This window comes from Pectinophora gossypiella, chromosome 25 (assembly GCF_024362695.1).
Source record: "Pectinophora gossypiella chromosome 25, ilPecGoss1.1, whole genome shotgun sequence".
NCBI classification, from domain to species: Eukaryota; Metazoa; Arthropoda; class Insecta; order Lepidoptera; family Gelechiidae; genus Pectinophora; species Pectinophora gossypiella.
The window spans coordinates 1,015,865-1,031,274 of NC_065428.1; the positions used below are offsets into that span (position 1 = coordinate 1,015,865).

The window sequence follows — 15,410 nt, forward strand, 5'->3', positions numbered from 1 at the left end:
CTTAGTTCCAGAGGTCCGAAATTACTATTTCAATGACTTATAAGTCAAGTAGCAATTGCTACTTTGCTACTGGCAAAGGCAATTGCCTTTGCCAGTTGGTTTCATAATCATACAAATCAAGGTATACATCACGCCTGTATCCCCGAAGGGGTAGGCAGATGTGTATAATATACACCCACTCCTTGTCATCTATATTTTAGTCGCATTTATAAAAGGCATATATTTTATTAAATATTTAAGTAAGTACTTATTAGTTTATTTCCCACAAATGCTTTATAAAAGTCCTTGAATCACTGTTTGCAAGAAGGACTAGTGTCGTGCTTTTGTTGAAAGTAATGAGAGAACTTCAACTATTATAGTTTTCTCTTTCGAATATGGTGAATTTTAAATTAAGTAACATTAGTTCGCTTCGCAATGCATTCGCAACCTTTTCTTAACGTCCCGTTCTTAACACTTTGTAGCATAAGGTCCGTTTCGAAGAACTTAAGAGTTTTTAAAAATGTTCTAAAGGGTCATATTGCGAAGAGGACTTTCCGTGACGAAGCCATACACAAGTGGCAGTAATAATATTTCGTCTTCGATCGTTCCGGATTTGTATAATCTGGTTATATTTGTTTAGCATGCAGAAGGCCATTACAAAGAAGAACTTTTTATATTCTCACCATTAGGATGACGATACGGTTCACTCCTATCACATTTAAAAGTAAGTGAAACGCGGGTATTGAGTTCATCATGCGATGGCTGTACCTCTGACCAATTGGGGAATATAGGAATATATATTTATAGTAAAATTCTCTAACATCCTTCAATCAAAGCACGACAATTCAACCCTCTTTAGCAACAAATCCCTGCTATATCAGCGCGGGGCTTCAATAGTATGAGCCGAGGTAGCGCTAGGCGCGCGTGTGGTTGTTAGCAGTCACGGGCGGCGCCTCCGCTTCTTGCGCCTGCGCCTCTTCCGCCTTCAGTTTGCGGTATTTACCTGGAAACATTCTGATTGGTTAGTTTGCTAATGATAATGGTGCATCGTTAATGGTGCCTAGCATGGGACTATATTGGCGCCCAGCATGGGACCATCGTTAATGGCACCTAACATGGGACTATCTTTATTGGCGCCCAGCATGGGACCATCGTAAATGTCGCCTAGCATTGGACTATCTTTATGTAGGGACCGCAATATTAGTGATAAAGATACTCACGCGCAGTCCGGACCATAATGACGCCCCACCAGATGGACCATCCCCATCCCACGAGGCAGAAGAGCACCGTGAACAGCTGCCCGCATCCCACCAGTAGGTTGATCACAAACGCACCTGGATATAATCAAATTCTTATTTGTAAAGGTAATGTTACATACAGTCAATGTTATTATTTACGAAGCCCCAAACAACCACATGACCACATTGTGAAAAAGAGCAAATTTCAAATTAACTGTACAAAAGGAGGTAAATAAGTGAATAGATGTTTACCTATCCTATATTTAGCTCCATCATGGATACCAAACCTCGGTATACCGAAGCACAGGCAAAACATCCCGCTGAATATCGTACCTGCAACAAATATTGAAAGTTACTAGACTTTCCTTACAAATATATTATTTTCTACGATTTTGGGGCTACTGTTTAAATTATGCTAAAGGGAAATGACACTAAGTATTTTCACTATTGATTTCTCTTTCCTGTAGGCTCTGCACGGTAACCGCGCCGCGCGAGGCGCAAATTATATCGAAGCCTTCGACCAATAGCCGTTTGACGTCCATCTACGTAGATAGCATTCGTATCGTTTACTGGTCGAAGCGCTCAGTATAATTCGTGCCGCGCGCGGCGTGGTTGTCATGCAGACCCGGCTGAGTTTGTTCGCGCATCACGCAAAAACAAGTGGACGGATTTTAATGAAATTTTGCGCTCTTAGATAATAGAAGCTCGTTCAACATCTGCATTAAGAATCATCACGCTATGTCTTTTTAGGGGTAGTACAAGTTGAAAACAGTGCATAGTAGTTACCGAGTCCAGGCACAATGATGTTGCAGAAGAGGCAGAAGTACGCCAGCGCTATGGGCAGCACGGGAATGGCGCCGCGGATCATGCTCGTGTGCTCCACCAACGATGGGTCCAGCTTTGTGCGCGTGTCCTGTGGGGAGAGAGCAGTTTTAAGGCTTTTTCTATCGTGTGGGTTGTGAGGTGGATTACCAATCTCATCAACCCTGGTGTTAAAGCACATAATAACGGGTTCTTACCGCGTTTGCTTTAATAATGATAATAACCGCGTAAACTTAAAACAATGTATAACCCTGGTGTTATTATTGAGCCGCCAAAGGCCCCTGATATGACTCACGTAATGACTACTTACTGATGTACGTAAGGAATAACCGGGACCAGCGGCTTGACGTCCCTTCCGAAGCACAGGTCATCTTACTTAATAATGAGGGAACAAGATGCATTTATATATAGAGGTGACGCGTAGAGTGGCGCGTTGCGCGTTCGTTTCTTGTAGCGTTGTTGCGCATGCAATATCCCAATATGACGATTTGACTGTGAATCTGACCTTCCAATTCAGAGGGATAACCCATTTACACGTTACGTCACATACCTTCGAATTTCTCGGGTATGTAGGATTCCTCGCGATTAAGTTCGTGACAAGTATTATTTTACTTATTACTTAGTTACTTATAAATTTTTAAATGAATATTACAACTTAAAAAAACATCACAAGTTCAGACTATGATTCTGAGTCGATATCAAGTGGAATTTCCTGTCGGAATAGTCATGAAAATTTTAGTATTTTTTAAAATTATTTTCAGTTCTATTCTTTTGCGACGGAGAATTACACTTGATATCAACTCAGAATTGTCTGAATCATCCCTCAGTTTCGTTACGATGCCACTAACACCCTGCATATTCGACTTTAGCTATTTAGAACCGATACGAGATTCGAACGCGTCTTATGATGTAAGTAACTCACGCATTCATACAATATAATTTTACACTGTCGCAAGTGTGTACCTCAATATCCTCCTCAATATCGGTGTCCTTCTTCATTAGGTCAGTACTGATGAAGATCTTCCTCTGGACAGGACGCGGGGAGGGTCGCGGGGAGGGTGCAGGGTCCGACTCCATTATAGGAAGCATTTTGACTTAAACTAGGTATGTTTTATGTTTATTTATCTATAAGTTATTCACAATTTTATATAGTCAAGTTTGATTTCCAAAAGGCAATATTTTAGCGTTGTATATTCCAATACAAACTGATTGACACTAGCGTAGAACCCATCACTTGTCATTGAAATGTGCATTTTCGCTAATCATTTTAACCAGACACGTATTCAGGATTATTATGATAAATAAGTCTTCTTTTTTTATCGTGTGGGTTGTGAGGTGGATTACCAACCCCATTAACCCTGGTTTCAGGGTTATTATTGAGCCGCCATAGGCCCCTGACATGACTCATGTAACGACTACATACTTAAGTACATCAGTAAGTAGTAACCGGGACCGTGCTTCCGAAGCACGGATCATTATACTTTTGGACAATCAGGTGATCAGCCTGTAAAGTCCTAACCAAACTAGGGATCACAAAGTGATTTTTGTGATGATAAATAAGTACTTATATTTAAAGTAATATTATACCCACCTACTTATCAAGAAGAGCTAACATTGGCTAAATTAGGGATATCCATTAAAAATGTTTACTATAGAAGGTATCTACGGCCTATTCTGAACCGACGTGCGTGTACGAAACGATTGAATGCGGAGAAAGGAATAAAAAAAGTGAATTTTAGTCTCTGCTTAACATATATACATATATAAACTCACGACTATTTCCCACCGGGGTAAGCAGAGACTATGGAATTCCATTTGCTTCGATCGTGCGTGACACACTTCTCTTGCTTCCTCCACATTCATCAATCGCTTCATACACGCACGCCGGTTATCTGCTTAACCCTATGGGAAATAAGTGTAAGCTTATGTATATATGTTACCTTACCTTCGTAATAATTATTATTTTATCCGTTCTGGTACTTCGTAACAAAAGTGTCTGCAAATAGCCCTATTCTGATTATTAGTTTCTCTGCTCACCCCTTAGTGATCAAGGACGTGAGGTTTCTACGTTTTTGGCAGGATGTTTACTTATATGCAATATAAAGAAACCTTGTCCTTCTAAGACCCTGAAGTTTGAGAAAAATGCGACTTGTAATTTTTTTACGCAAACATAGTAAATTACAAAATAATTGGCCATAATCTAGACCTCCCTAACTACAGCTCTGGCTAACAATTCATTGTACTTAAAGCATCGATTGTTATTGTAAACTTGTGACCCTGAGCGGGTAACCCATTTCTTTAAATAGTACCGTCATAACATTATAATACGCTTTATAATGCTTCAGTTGTGTCAGATTACATCGTCCGGAAGAAAAAATTACCGCACGCCACGGAGTGATATAATTATAGACTCTTGATAGAGAAAAACATAAACTTTCACCACTATAACCTACAACTAAATATATTTTATTTCTCAGTCCCTTGCTGGGCGCCTAGCTAGCTTAGCTTTCTTTTCAATTTACTAGAAATAAATTTCTAGTACGATTATAAAAAAAGAGGAAGCTCACTCAGCCGTTGCAGGTCTTAATTTTGCTTGTTTTTTATATTTTCCCATATTCAATTAATATAGTGTTTTCTGTATATACTTTTATGCTTTCAAATATTCAAGTAATATCGAGAGTAAGCAAAAAGATAGAAGCTCCGATAGGTACTATGAATTTCGTGAAAGGCATCCAAAGGTTATATATTTTCCAAAAGACTTCCAAAAGTCCAGTGTATATCTATAGTTGTCTGGTAACCTTTCACCGTGTGGTTTATTCAATTTATCATTAATTAGTAAATCAATAAAATCAAGTGTGGCTAAAATTATTATACCTAACCCGTGATTTATTCCATCTCGATTGGCATCATGGAGTTGAGTATTGGCTGTCAATTTTGATTATTTAAATACTATCATTTGAAGCTTTATCGTCGAATACGCTAGTGGTCCCTTATTGGGCGCCATTTGTCACAAACTCTGAACACATTATAATTTTCCTTAGTTTAGCAATGAGTAGTTGTGAACTATAATAATAGTGTAGACCAAAAGTTAATGATATGTTTAAACGGTACAAAGTCACAATTGTTTCATGTTTCAAGGATTTTCGGGTTCAACTTATTAATATACTTAAGTAAGTACTTACAATTTGTTTTTCGATTTAGAAATTAGTTTAGCATATACCAGTTTAATGGTGCCATGTTGGCAGATAAGGACTTTAATTTTGTCTGTCACTAATCCAAAAAGAAGCATTCTGTAGTATTTTGTATTTACCAACCCCATCAACCCTTGTGTCAGGGTTACTATTGAACCGCTAAAGGCCCCTGACATGGCTCATGTAACGACTACTAACTTGCATCGGTACGGATCATGTTACTTTTGGACAATCAGGTGATCAGCCTGAAATGTACTACCCAAACTAGGGATTACAAAGTGATTTTCGTGGTATGTCCCCACCGGGATTTGAACCCGGGACCTCCGGATCGTGAGCCGAATGCTTAAACCACTGGACCACGAAGGCCGTTGTTGTTATTTTTCCCTCTCCGATAGGGTGTATTATTTTACTTTTTGTCGTACTTAATCATCATTATCTGCAACAATCTTAGAGCTTAAAATGATTCAGCAAATCTATCCTATAATTTCATGAACTTCATTCAAGACGTACGGTTGACTCATACAAAATTTGGCCCTTAATTACACGCAAAAAAAATGGTCAATTCATGAGTCAAGTGTCGGTTTCACGTTGCGTGTCGAACGGTACATTATGAGGGTCAATGGTTTAGTGGAAAATGTCGTTAAGGTCGAATAACCAGTGGCTGGTTTGGGGGTAGTGGAGAAGGGAGAGTTAGAATGCTGTTTTGGTATTCGCTGGATCCGAAAATTTACCTATGTCTAGCACGTTTCTTCTGAGATAGTTTGGACACTTAAGAAGACAAACGAATATGTGAGTAAGTGAGTAGTAGAGTCGGAAGAGGAATGCTTGGGCGAACTCAGACTGGGACTAATAAAAAATACTTCTACGTATAGAAAAAAGAACATTTTGAGCGAAGAAGAGAATTTTGGGCGGAAGGCAAGAGGGGAAACTACTGCCCTATTTTTCCCTAAAAAAGTAGCATGGATAATGCTATATGGACAAGAGCGTGGCTCTTAAATTAGTGATGACAACCCCCCTAGACTCTAGACCCCCTAGAATATAGTTATACACACAGGTGCGCGTATACGATAACGTCAATGTATGGTGTCTGAGGTTGCTTGTATGAAGTGTCTGGAATGTGCTTAAAGGTTAGCGTGGAAACGGAAAAACGTTAGTGATAACGCATTACGTTTATCTTTTTGCAGCGTTTGAATAATCTGATCTAATCTAGCCTACAAGATACCACTGCTGGGCAAAGGCCAGCAGTGCGACGAAAAGCCGCCAGACTCAAATGGGATTGGGCCGGATATGTTTGTCGCATGCACCCTGAGCGGTGTGCACGGATCGTCACGCATTGGGTGCCTCATGACGGGTAAAGGCGTTGTGGTAGACCTCGAAAGAGATGGCGTGATGACTTGGACGCTTGCCGGAGGGACTGGCCGGAGTACGCACAGGACCCCGAAAATTGGAAAGAGGAAGCGTTTGAATAATTTAATATAATTTATGGACCGAAGCTGTTCTTTATACCTATCGACTGGTAAAATTCACTGGTATTTTTTCGTTCAGTAGCAATCGATCATAAATGTTCTCCTAAATCTACCCCTTCCTCTCTTCCCTTAAATTTTACCTTCTATGATGTTTGTTATAAATGAATTGTGTCGTATCAGGTGGCCAAAGAGAAGCTGCAGGTTGTGTCGTATCAGGAGGTGAAGGATTTGGCGGGAAGAAGAGAGGAATGGCGATTACTCCACCAACAAGAGCGCAGCTGCTCTCTTAAATAAAGAGAGAGAGAGCAATCGATCAATAGAAAGCTTTAAACCTCAGTTCCTGTTACCTACAACACTGGCAAATGTGTAAATCCGGCTTATATTCAACACACGCAAGTATACGCCCTCTGAATAGCCGTAAGGAATGTGAAAGTTATGTGTCTGGCTGTTTGCACCAAGGTTCCTACATATGGTGTGGAGTTTTTACTGTTAAGGAGTTTGTTGAAGTATAGGGGGAATAGGCAAACAAAATGAAATAAACAAACGCCAAGAATTTTATGGTGTACAGAAAACCTGCCGATGAGTTTATGGGACACCGTATTTTTATTATGAGATGTTAACATTGTCATTTTGAATCACAGTTATTTTTTCTGAAATTTTAGGAGTGGAGTACCAACCTCATCAACCCTTTTGTCAGGGTTACTATTGAGCCGCCAAAGGCTCATGTAACGACTACTAACTTGCGTCAGTAAGTAACCGGGACCAAAGGCTTAACGTGCCTTCCGAAGCACGGATCATCTTACTTTCGGACAATCTGGTCCTAACCAAACTCCCCACCCCACCGGGAATCGAACCCGGGACCACCGGCTCGTGAGCACAACGCTCAACCACTGGACCACGGAGGTCGCACTTCTCTTCTTCCTCCACATTGATCAATCGTTTCATACACGCACCCCGTTCAGTGTACTTTGCGTTAATAATATGTTTCACTTTTCTTTGACATTACATCAATGAGTGACAGAGAGAAAAAGCCACCGACGGCACTGCCAACTGAAAAAGTAGATTTCACTATCTACATATTCATATTTAATCCAATTATAGTCGTATAATGACTTGTTGTTACTTATATGTTGTTTGGTACTAGTAAGTGTTAGGGTTCGTAATGTTTATTTTATTATTTAATTATTATTAGATTAGGTATATAACTTAATAACAGACGGAATAAAGTCGTGAATCTGTGTCACGACTTTATTATTTTTAATTTGGAACTGGCATATTATTTCATTTGTTTTTATTTTGATTTCTTCTTTTTCGAACGGGAACGTTTTCCCGCCTTTTTAAAAAGGCGGTGACGGGAATTTTGTTCGGTTGCGGTAATCTGTTATGAAGAGTTGGAGAGCTAACATTGTTTATGAAAATATAACATTATTCAAGAGAATTGCTGAATTGTTTGATTATGACGAGCACCTCCCCACCTGAGAGCAGTAGTATTATCACATAAGAGAAAGGGAAAGGAGACAATTATTAAGAGTTTTTGTGGACAGAAGAGGCAAGATGATTTGACATTTAATATCACACAACGAATTTACTAAAAACGGAAGGGAAGTTACAAGGAAAATCGCGTACTGACCGTGTGTCCCCATATAACAATGACCGCCTTACCGTGTACAGTCATGAGCCCACTTTACCCACTTAGAACCCTATCGCACTATCATATTTGACATTTAATGAGACTTACGGTTTAATTTGTCAAAAAAGTTAATGTGACATGGTTTCAAAGTGTTTATATATTAGTACTCGTGACTGTACATACGTGCGAGACAGACAATTGGCTACTTGACAGTTGTAACAATAAAATATGAAATATGTTTGATATTATGGTAGTTAATCATGCAACGATAATTATTCAATAGTTTTTTTTATTAAGGTCATTTTTTAATATTTTATTTTCACAAAATAAGAATGCGATTTTTTTATCTGTGTATTATAAAACGCGACACACGGGCGGCCATGATTGAGCTTCGTGTGACGTCACTTTTTTTTTTTTTTTTTTTTTTTTTTTTTGGTTTGGTTTTCCCCGAAGGGTAAGGCAAAGGGAACTATGCCCATACAGCCATGTCTGACGTATTTTTTTTCTTGATGATTAATGAAATGATGAAAGGTGATGATGATGAAACCTAAGCCCCCACCCTCGGAGTAGACTCCTACTCCGAACCCCAAACGAATTAACTCAAAAGTCCGCATAAACTTTTGAGTTATGAAGCGGCTTCCTGACACGAAGCGAAAATAGGCAGATACACTTTGTTCATTGAATACTCCAATATAATAACACTCGCGAATGTCTTCCGACTAACTTAATGCGATCATTAACCACAAAACACCACTTCGTATTAATTATTTAGATTATTCAATGAAGAAAGCAACTGTCCCGTTCCCGCCTCCCGCCAAAAAGCCTCGTGTGACGTCACATATCATAAAATAAACAAAAAAATATCTGTCAGGTTTCTTTTTTTTTTTTTTTGTTTGGTTTTCCCCGAAGGGTAAGGCAAAGGGAACTATGCCCATACAGCCATATCTGACGTATTTTTTTTCTTGATGATTAATGAAATGGTGAAAGGTGATGAATGATGATGATGAAACCTAAGCCCCCACCCTCGGAGTAGACTCCTACTCCGAACCCCAAACGAATTAACTCAAAAGTCCGCATAAACTTTTGAGCTATGAAGCGGCTTCCTAGCACGAAGCGAAAATAGGCAGATACACTTTGTTTATTGAATACTCCAATATAATAACACTCGCGAATGTCTACCGACTAACTTAATGCGATCATTAACCACAAAACACCACTTCGTATTAATTATTTAGATTATTCAATGAAGAAAGCAACTGTCCCGTTCCCGTTTCCCGCTAAAAAACCTGTCAGGTTTCACGATATACTGTTTGACAGTTTTTTTTTTTTGGTTTGGTTTTCCCCGAAGGGTAAGGCAAAGGGAACTATGCCCATACAGCCATGTCTGACGTATTTTTTTCTTGATGATTAATGAAATGATGAAAGATGATGATGAAACCTAAGCCCCCACCCTCGGAGTAGACTCCTACTCCGAACCCCAAACGAATTAACTCAAAAGTCCGCATAAACTTTTGAGTTATGAAGCGGCTTCCCAGCACGAAGCGAAAATAGGCAGATACACTTTGTTTATTGAATACTCCAATATAATAACACTCGCGAATGTCTTCCGACTAACTTAATGCGATCATTAACCACAAAACACCACTTCGTATTAATTATTTAGATTACTCAATGAAGAAAGCAACTGTCCCGTTCCCGTTTCCCGCCGAAAAGCCATACTGTTTGACAGTCTCTTTGCTTATTGAAATGTGACGTCACTGGGCAAATGTCACGTGACGGACAGTTTTCGCGCCGAATTTTAAATTAATGAAGAAAATATGTTTTCTTTTCTTCTATTAAGTATGTAAAACTTTTTCGAGAAAATAAACTATTTTAAGAGGTACAAAATAAGAGTTTGTATTTTTTTTTTACATAAGTACTTATCCGAAAACTGTCTACGCCTTAACGGCTTGACGGCTTATGGATTAAACACACTAAAGTGAACGTAGCTCCTCTAAGCGCATAGCTTTAGCGTAGTTTCTATTCCACTCATAACACGTTTTTAACAGGAAACAATGCATTTCTATTACAGAAATATAAATGAACTCTAATACAAGTTTCGGCATAATAATTAATCGGATTTTCATGTCTAATCAGGTATAAAACAGCAGGTAATGCCAACATTAGTTCAACGACTGCGGTAGTCGGCAGGTTTAGTTTTCCGACTAATTACTTAGTGTTGTCGATTGAGAAGGTTGTGAGAAGCTGCAGTAGTTTTAGGTGGATGAGACGTTCGTTATGTAAAAATTGACGAGTGAAAGTGTATCTATGTTACCTACTGAAAAAAGATATAGTTATTTGAATTTTTGAAGATCATCGAGAAAGTCTAATAGCTAACCAATATCAAGATTGTCAATAGTATCTATATCTTGTTCGATAATTACACACACACACAAAGAGTGGAATTCTCTGCCGTCTTCTGACCCGAGTACTTTCAAGGCCTGAGTGAACAGGTACCTTCTGGGCGAGCTCGTTCCATTTTAGGCCTCGTCAATGCCTTCCGGCAAGAATGGGGCCAAGAGCAAACCCAAAGGTAAAAAAAAACAAACACACACACACACACACACACACGCACGCATTCACTCACATACAAACACACATACACACATTTTCTATCTGCAGACCCTAATCCACAAGTAGTCAAGGCTTTATCATAAGGTAAGAACCCGGTATTATGTGTTTTTATTATAATAATAACGGCGTAAACCTCAGACAATGTATAGTCTTCTTATTAGTTCGTAACCATGTTTTAGAGGAATTTAGAGGTATGTATTTCTCTCATGGTTACTTGACTTCAAGCATCAGGGGAATTATACACTCCATAAATGATTTCTGTAAGAGTTCATGGTTAGACCCTGGTCTTACCTCAGGTGGCAGCGTGGGAGAAAGACTCTTGTTCTTGGAGAAGAGACTCTGCCGTCGACTGGCGGAGATCTGCTCCGACTGCTGCCGGCGACAGCAACCTCGCATCCAGTTGAATAGACGGTTGTTACAGCAGCTGTTGAAAGAACAATGGTAGACAGATTAGTTGAAGAGACGACGAAAAGCTTTGCTTATCTGAGTAGATCTGCAAACACCAGGGCTGTTAAAAACGCGACATCGAAGCAATTCACCCAAAAAAGCAATATTGCTAGTTGACATTTTTTTGCATTGCGCACTTACTTTTAATAAGCACAAATGTCAAATCGTAATATTGCTTTTTTAGATGAATTGCTTTGATATGGCCTTTTTAACCCCCCAGAAGTCACTCAATTCAAGTATTACCGTTAACGCAAAAATATCCAAGAATCTTTGTTCTTTTTTCAAATGTCCAGTTATAACATACGTAACATACATAACTCAAAGATTTCTATGACATATCACGTCTACGTCATCATTTCAGTTATAGTAATGGGAGTGACTTCGGGTATCAGAAGTTCGCGTTGTAACATTCCATGTAAGGACTAGCTGGTGCTCTCAATCGGAGAGGAAAGGTATTGTTGGCAACATTAAAGGGTATAATAGCTAGGTAAGGAAGACGAAATGGCCCCCACGGCCCATGACGGAATTATCATTTGTACTGGTATTGGCACTCTAAAAGAATACGAAATGTAAGGTCGTTGACCCCTGACCTTGACCTGTCTTTGAGATATTCGAGAAAATTCGTACGCGCGCCCAGTTTTTTTAATTTTTTTTTTCCGAAAAACTATAAAAGCTAGAAGGATGGAACCAATTGCGTATAATTAGGGATACTTTGAAAAATATTCTGTATTTTTTTCAGAGTTCTGGTGAAACGACAACTGCGCAAAATAATTAAACAAAATATGAATATATTTTTTTAGTACTGTTCTATTATGTCTACCGCGCCAAAAAAAAAAAATATAATACTCTTTGATTTATATACTTACACCACACAAAAACTGATCAAAATCAAAGAGGCGCTTCTTGAGTAATTATGAATTTACTTAGTGTGCGTACGGCTGGTAGGAACTAATTAAAGAGGTCGTTTTTAGATTAATTATTATAATTACATGTTAAACATAATTTTAATCATCATCATGACTATTTTCATTTATTACAACATTGATTGCATCATTTGAAAATATTTTCGACAGAATTTCAGCAGGACGTAAAATGCGAGATAGATATCTCGCATGAGCTAAATAATATAATTATTACACTTGCGACATATGAAAATCGACTTGCGAAAATCGTATTCTGGGCAAAAGATGGCCTAAATGGGGCCAATTTATGGTACGGAAAATGATGCCACTATTATGAAGAAAGTGTTACAGGATGCTATACTTAAAACTCTATTACGTCGAAATCGTGGCCCAGCAAAATCAACTATAAACCCGTTCGTAGTACAGATTGAAAAGGGTTTGCATAAATGGGTTTTCTTTTGCTCAGAATACGATTTTCGCAAGTCGATTTTCATATGTCGCAAGTGTAATAATTATATTACTTAGCTCATGAGAGATATCTATCTCGCATTTTACGTCCTGCTGAAATTCTGTCGAAAATATTTTCAAATGATGCAATCAATGTTGTAATAAATGAAAATAGACATGATGATGATTAAAATTATGTTTGACATGTAATTATAATAATTAATCTAAAAACGACCTCTTTAATTAGTTCCTACCAGCCGTACGCACACTAAGTAAATTCATATTTACTCAAGAAGCGCCTCTTTGATTTTGATCAGTTTTTGTGTGGTGTAAGTATATAAATCAAAGAGTATTATATTTTTTTTTTGGCGCGGTAGACATAACAGAACAGTACTAAAAAAATATTTTTATATTTTGTTTAATTATTTTGCACAGTTGTCATTTCACCAGAACTCTGAAAAAAATACAGAATATTTTTCAAAGTATCCCTAATTATACGCAATTGGTTCCATCCTTCTAGCTTTTATAGTTCTTCGGAAAAAAAAATTGAAAAAACTCGGCGCGCGTACGAACTTTCTCGAATATCTCAAAGACAGGTCAAGGTCAGGGGTCAACGACCTTACATTTCGTATTCTTTTAGAGTGCCAATACCAGTACAAATGATAATTCCGTCATGGGCCGTGGGGGCCATTTCGTCTTCCTTACCTCGCTAAACCCTTTATATTCTTATTACTATGACAACATTTTTCGCGTCACTTCCGATCTTGTGGTCTATTGAACAGGCTTTTTTGCGGGAGACGGGAACGGGACAGTTGCTTTCTTCATTGAATAATCTAAATAATTAATACGAAGTGGTGTTTTGTAGTTAATGATCGCATTAAGTTAGTCGGAAGACATTCGCGAGTGTTATTATATCGGAGTATTCAATAAACAAAGTGTATCTGCCTATTTTCGCTTCTTGCTAGGAAGCCGCTTCATAACTCGAAAGTTTATGCGGACTTTTGAGTTAATTCGTTTGGGGTTCGGAGTAGGAGTCTACTCCGAGGGTGGGGGCTTAGGTTTCATCATCATCATCTTTCATCATTTCATCAATCATCAAGAAAAAAAATACGTAAGACATGGCTGTATGGGCATAGTTCCCTTTGCCTTACCCTTCGGGGAAAACCAAAACAAAAAAAAAAAGGTCTATTGAACAACTGTATCCTACTGTTTTTTTTTTTTTAAATTAAGATAGGTATGCTCTTGACTTTGATCTTCCACGAGGACAAGAACTACTACTACTACTGTTTGTACGAATTTAAATTGAATTCAGTGAGTTTCTGGACGTTTTCATCTGTCAGTCTCATCCTTAGACAACCAGCCATCTACAGTCACTAGGAACATCACACCCTAATCCTAACAGGTATGGAGCTATGGAGCTTACCTACTCCAGGAAGGTGGTCCATTATGGAAGAGTTCCACTACTTATCTCGATTATCCTTACACATTCTTCTGTCAGTGACTTTTTTTATAAAGACGATGTGGCGTTCTCGGTTTAATTGTTGAGTGGTGTGCTGGTATTCTAATTGAACGACCACATAAAGTAATATTTGAAAGGTTTATTGTTTTTCACGTATTTACACGTTTTACACTTTTAATGTTACTATTAAAGTTTTATAAATCACTGTATTTTTTTCTGTACTTTTTAACACAAGAAAATATTAATATCTATTTTTGATGCTAAGAAGGAAGTCTCTATCTTTGTCTATGACAATACCTTTTTTATAGTAACTAAAACCATAGACATTTTTACATTTTGTTCGTGATCCGAAGAGACGAGAGAGACAGGTAAATAATTAGGAAACAGAAAGAGACAGCATCAACTTACGTATTCGGTTGTTGATCACTGAGTATACTATCCCTCCTCTTCCTCTTCCCGCGTCCACAGCACCCGGTATCCGTATCCACAATGGCGGGCGCCGTGACGTCACCGGTGACGTCACCCACTCGCGGCGTGGGCCACACGTCACTCACGCGCCGCTTGCGCCCGCAACACCCACACATTACGTCACGGAGCTTGCGTTTGCGTTTCGTTTCACTCTCGAACTCTATTGAGGCTGCCTGGAAAGGGAATTGGGTTTTAGTGCTAAGATTAAGTTAATTAGAAAACACAAAAGATATTAAACAGTTCAGATACTTTCAGATGTTAACTCGAATCTTCCTCCACTGGGTCACAGCTGAGTGCGCATTTCAAGTTGACATTTACGTCCTCGACTTGAGGACTTAACTGAAGTCGAGCATATCATATTGAAAACGACGTCCGTGGTCCAGGAGTTGAGCGTTGGGCCCACGATCTGGAGGTCCCGGATGCGATTCCCGGTGGGGATATGTTGCAAAAAAATACTTTGTGGTCTCTAGTTTGGTTAGGATATTACAGGCTGATCACCTGATTGTCCGATAGTAAGATGATTCGTGCTTCGGAAGGTACGTTAAGCCGTTGGTCCCGGTTACTATTTACTGATGTAAGTAAGTAAATAGTCGTGATGTAAGTAATGTCAGGAGCCCTTGGCGGCTCAATAGTAACCCTGACACCAGGGTTGATGAGGTTGGCAATTTACCTTACAACCCACACGATAGAAGACCAGTATTATTTGTTGTATTCTTTGTTTTTCTTTCCTTCTTTGTTTTTCTTCCCT

At 38.7% G+C, this 15,410-nt stretch overlaps 1 protein-coding gene across 1 annotated transcript in view; it reads right to left on the bottom strand.

The window, feature by feature from the left end:
* Positions 1-711: 711 nt before the first annotated feature.
* LOC126378227 (protein stum) overlaps positions 712-15,410 on the bottom strand; it is a 64,868-nt gene continuing 50,169 nt past the window's right edge. Inside the window, exons 5-10 of the mRNA XM_050026451.1 lie at positions 14,603-14,831; positions 11,231-11,363; positions 2,004-2,130; positions 1,470-1,550; positions 1,200-1,313; positions 712-982 (exon numbers count right to left, since the gene is read on the bottom strand). Of these exons, the coding sequence (XP_049882408.1) occupies positions 894-982; positions 1,200-1,313; positions 1,470-1,550; positions 2,004-2,130; positions 11,231-11,363; positions 14,603-14,831 (773 nt within the window). The 3' untranslated portion in view covers positions 712-893. The remainder of the gene's footprint in view (positions 983-1,199; positions 1,314-1,469; positions 1,551-2,003; positions 2,131-11,230; positions 11,364-14,602; positions 14,832-15,410) is intronic.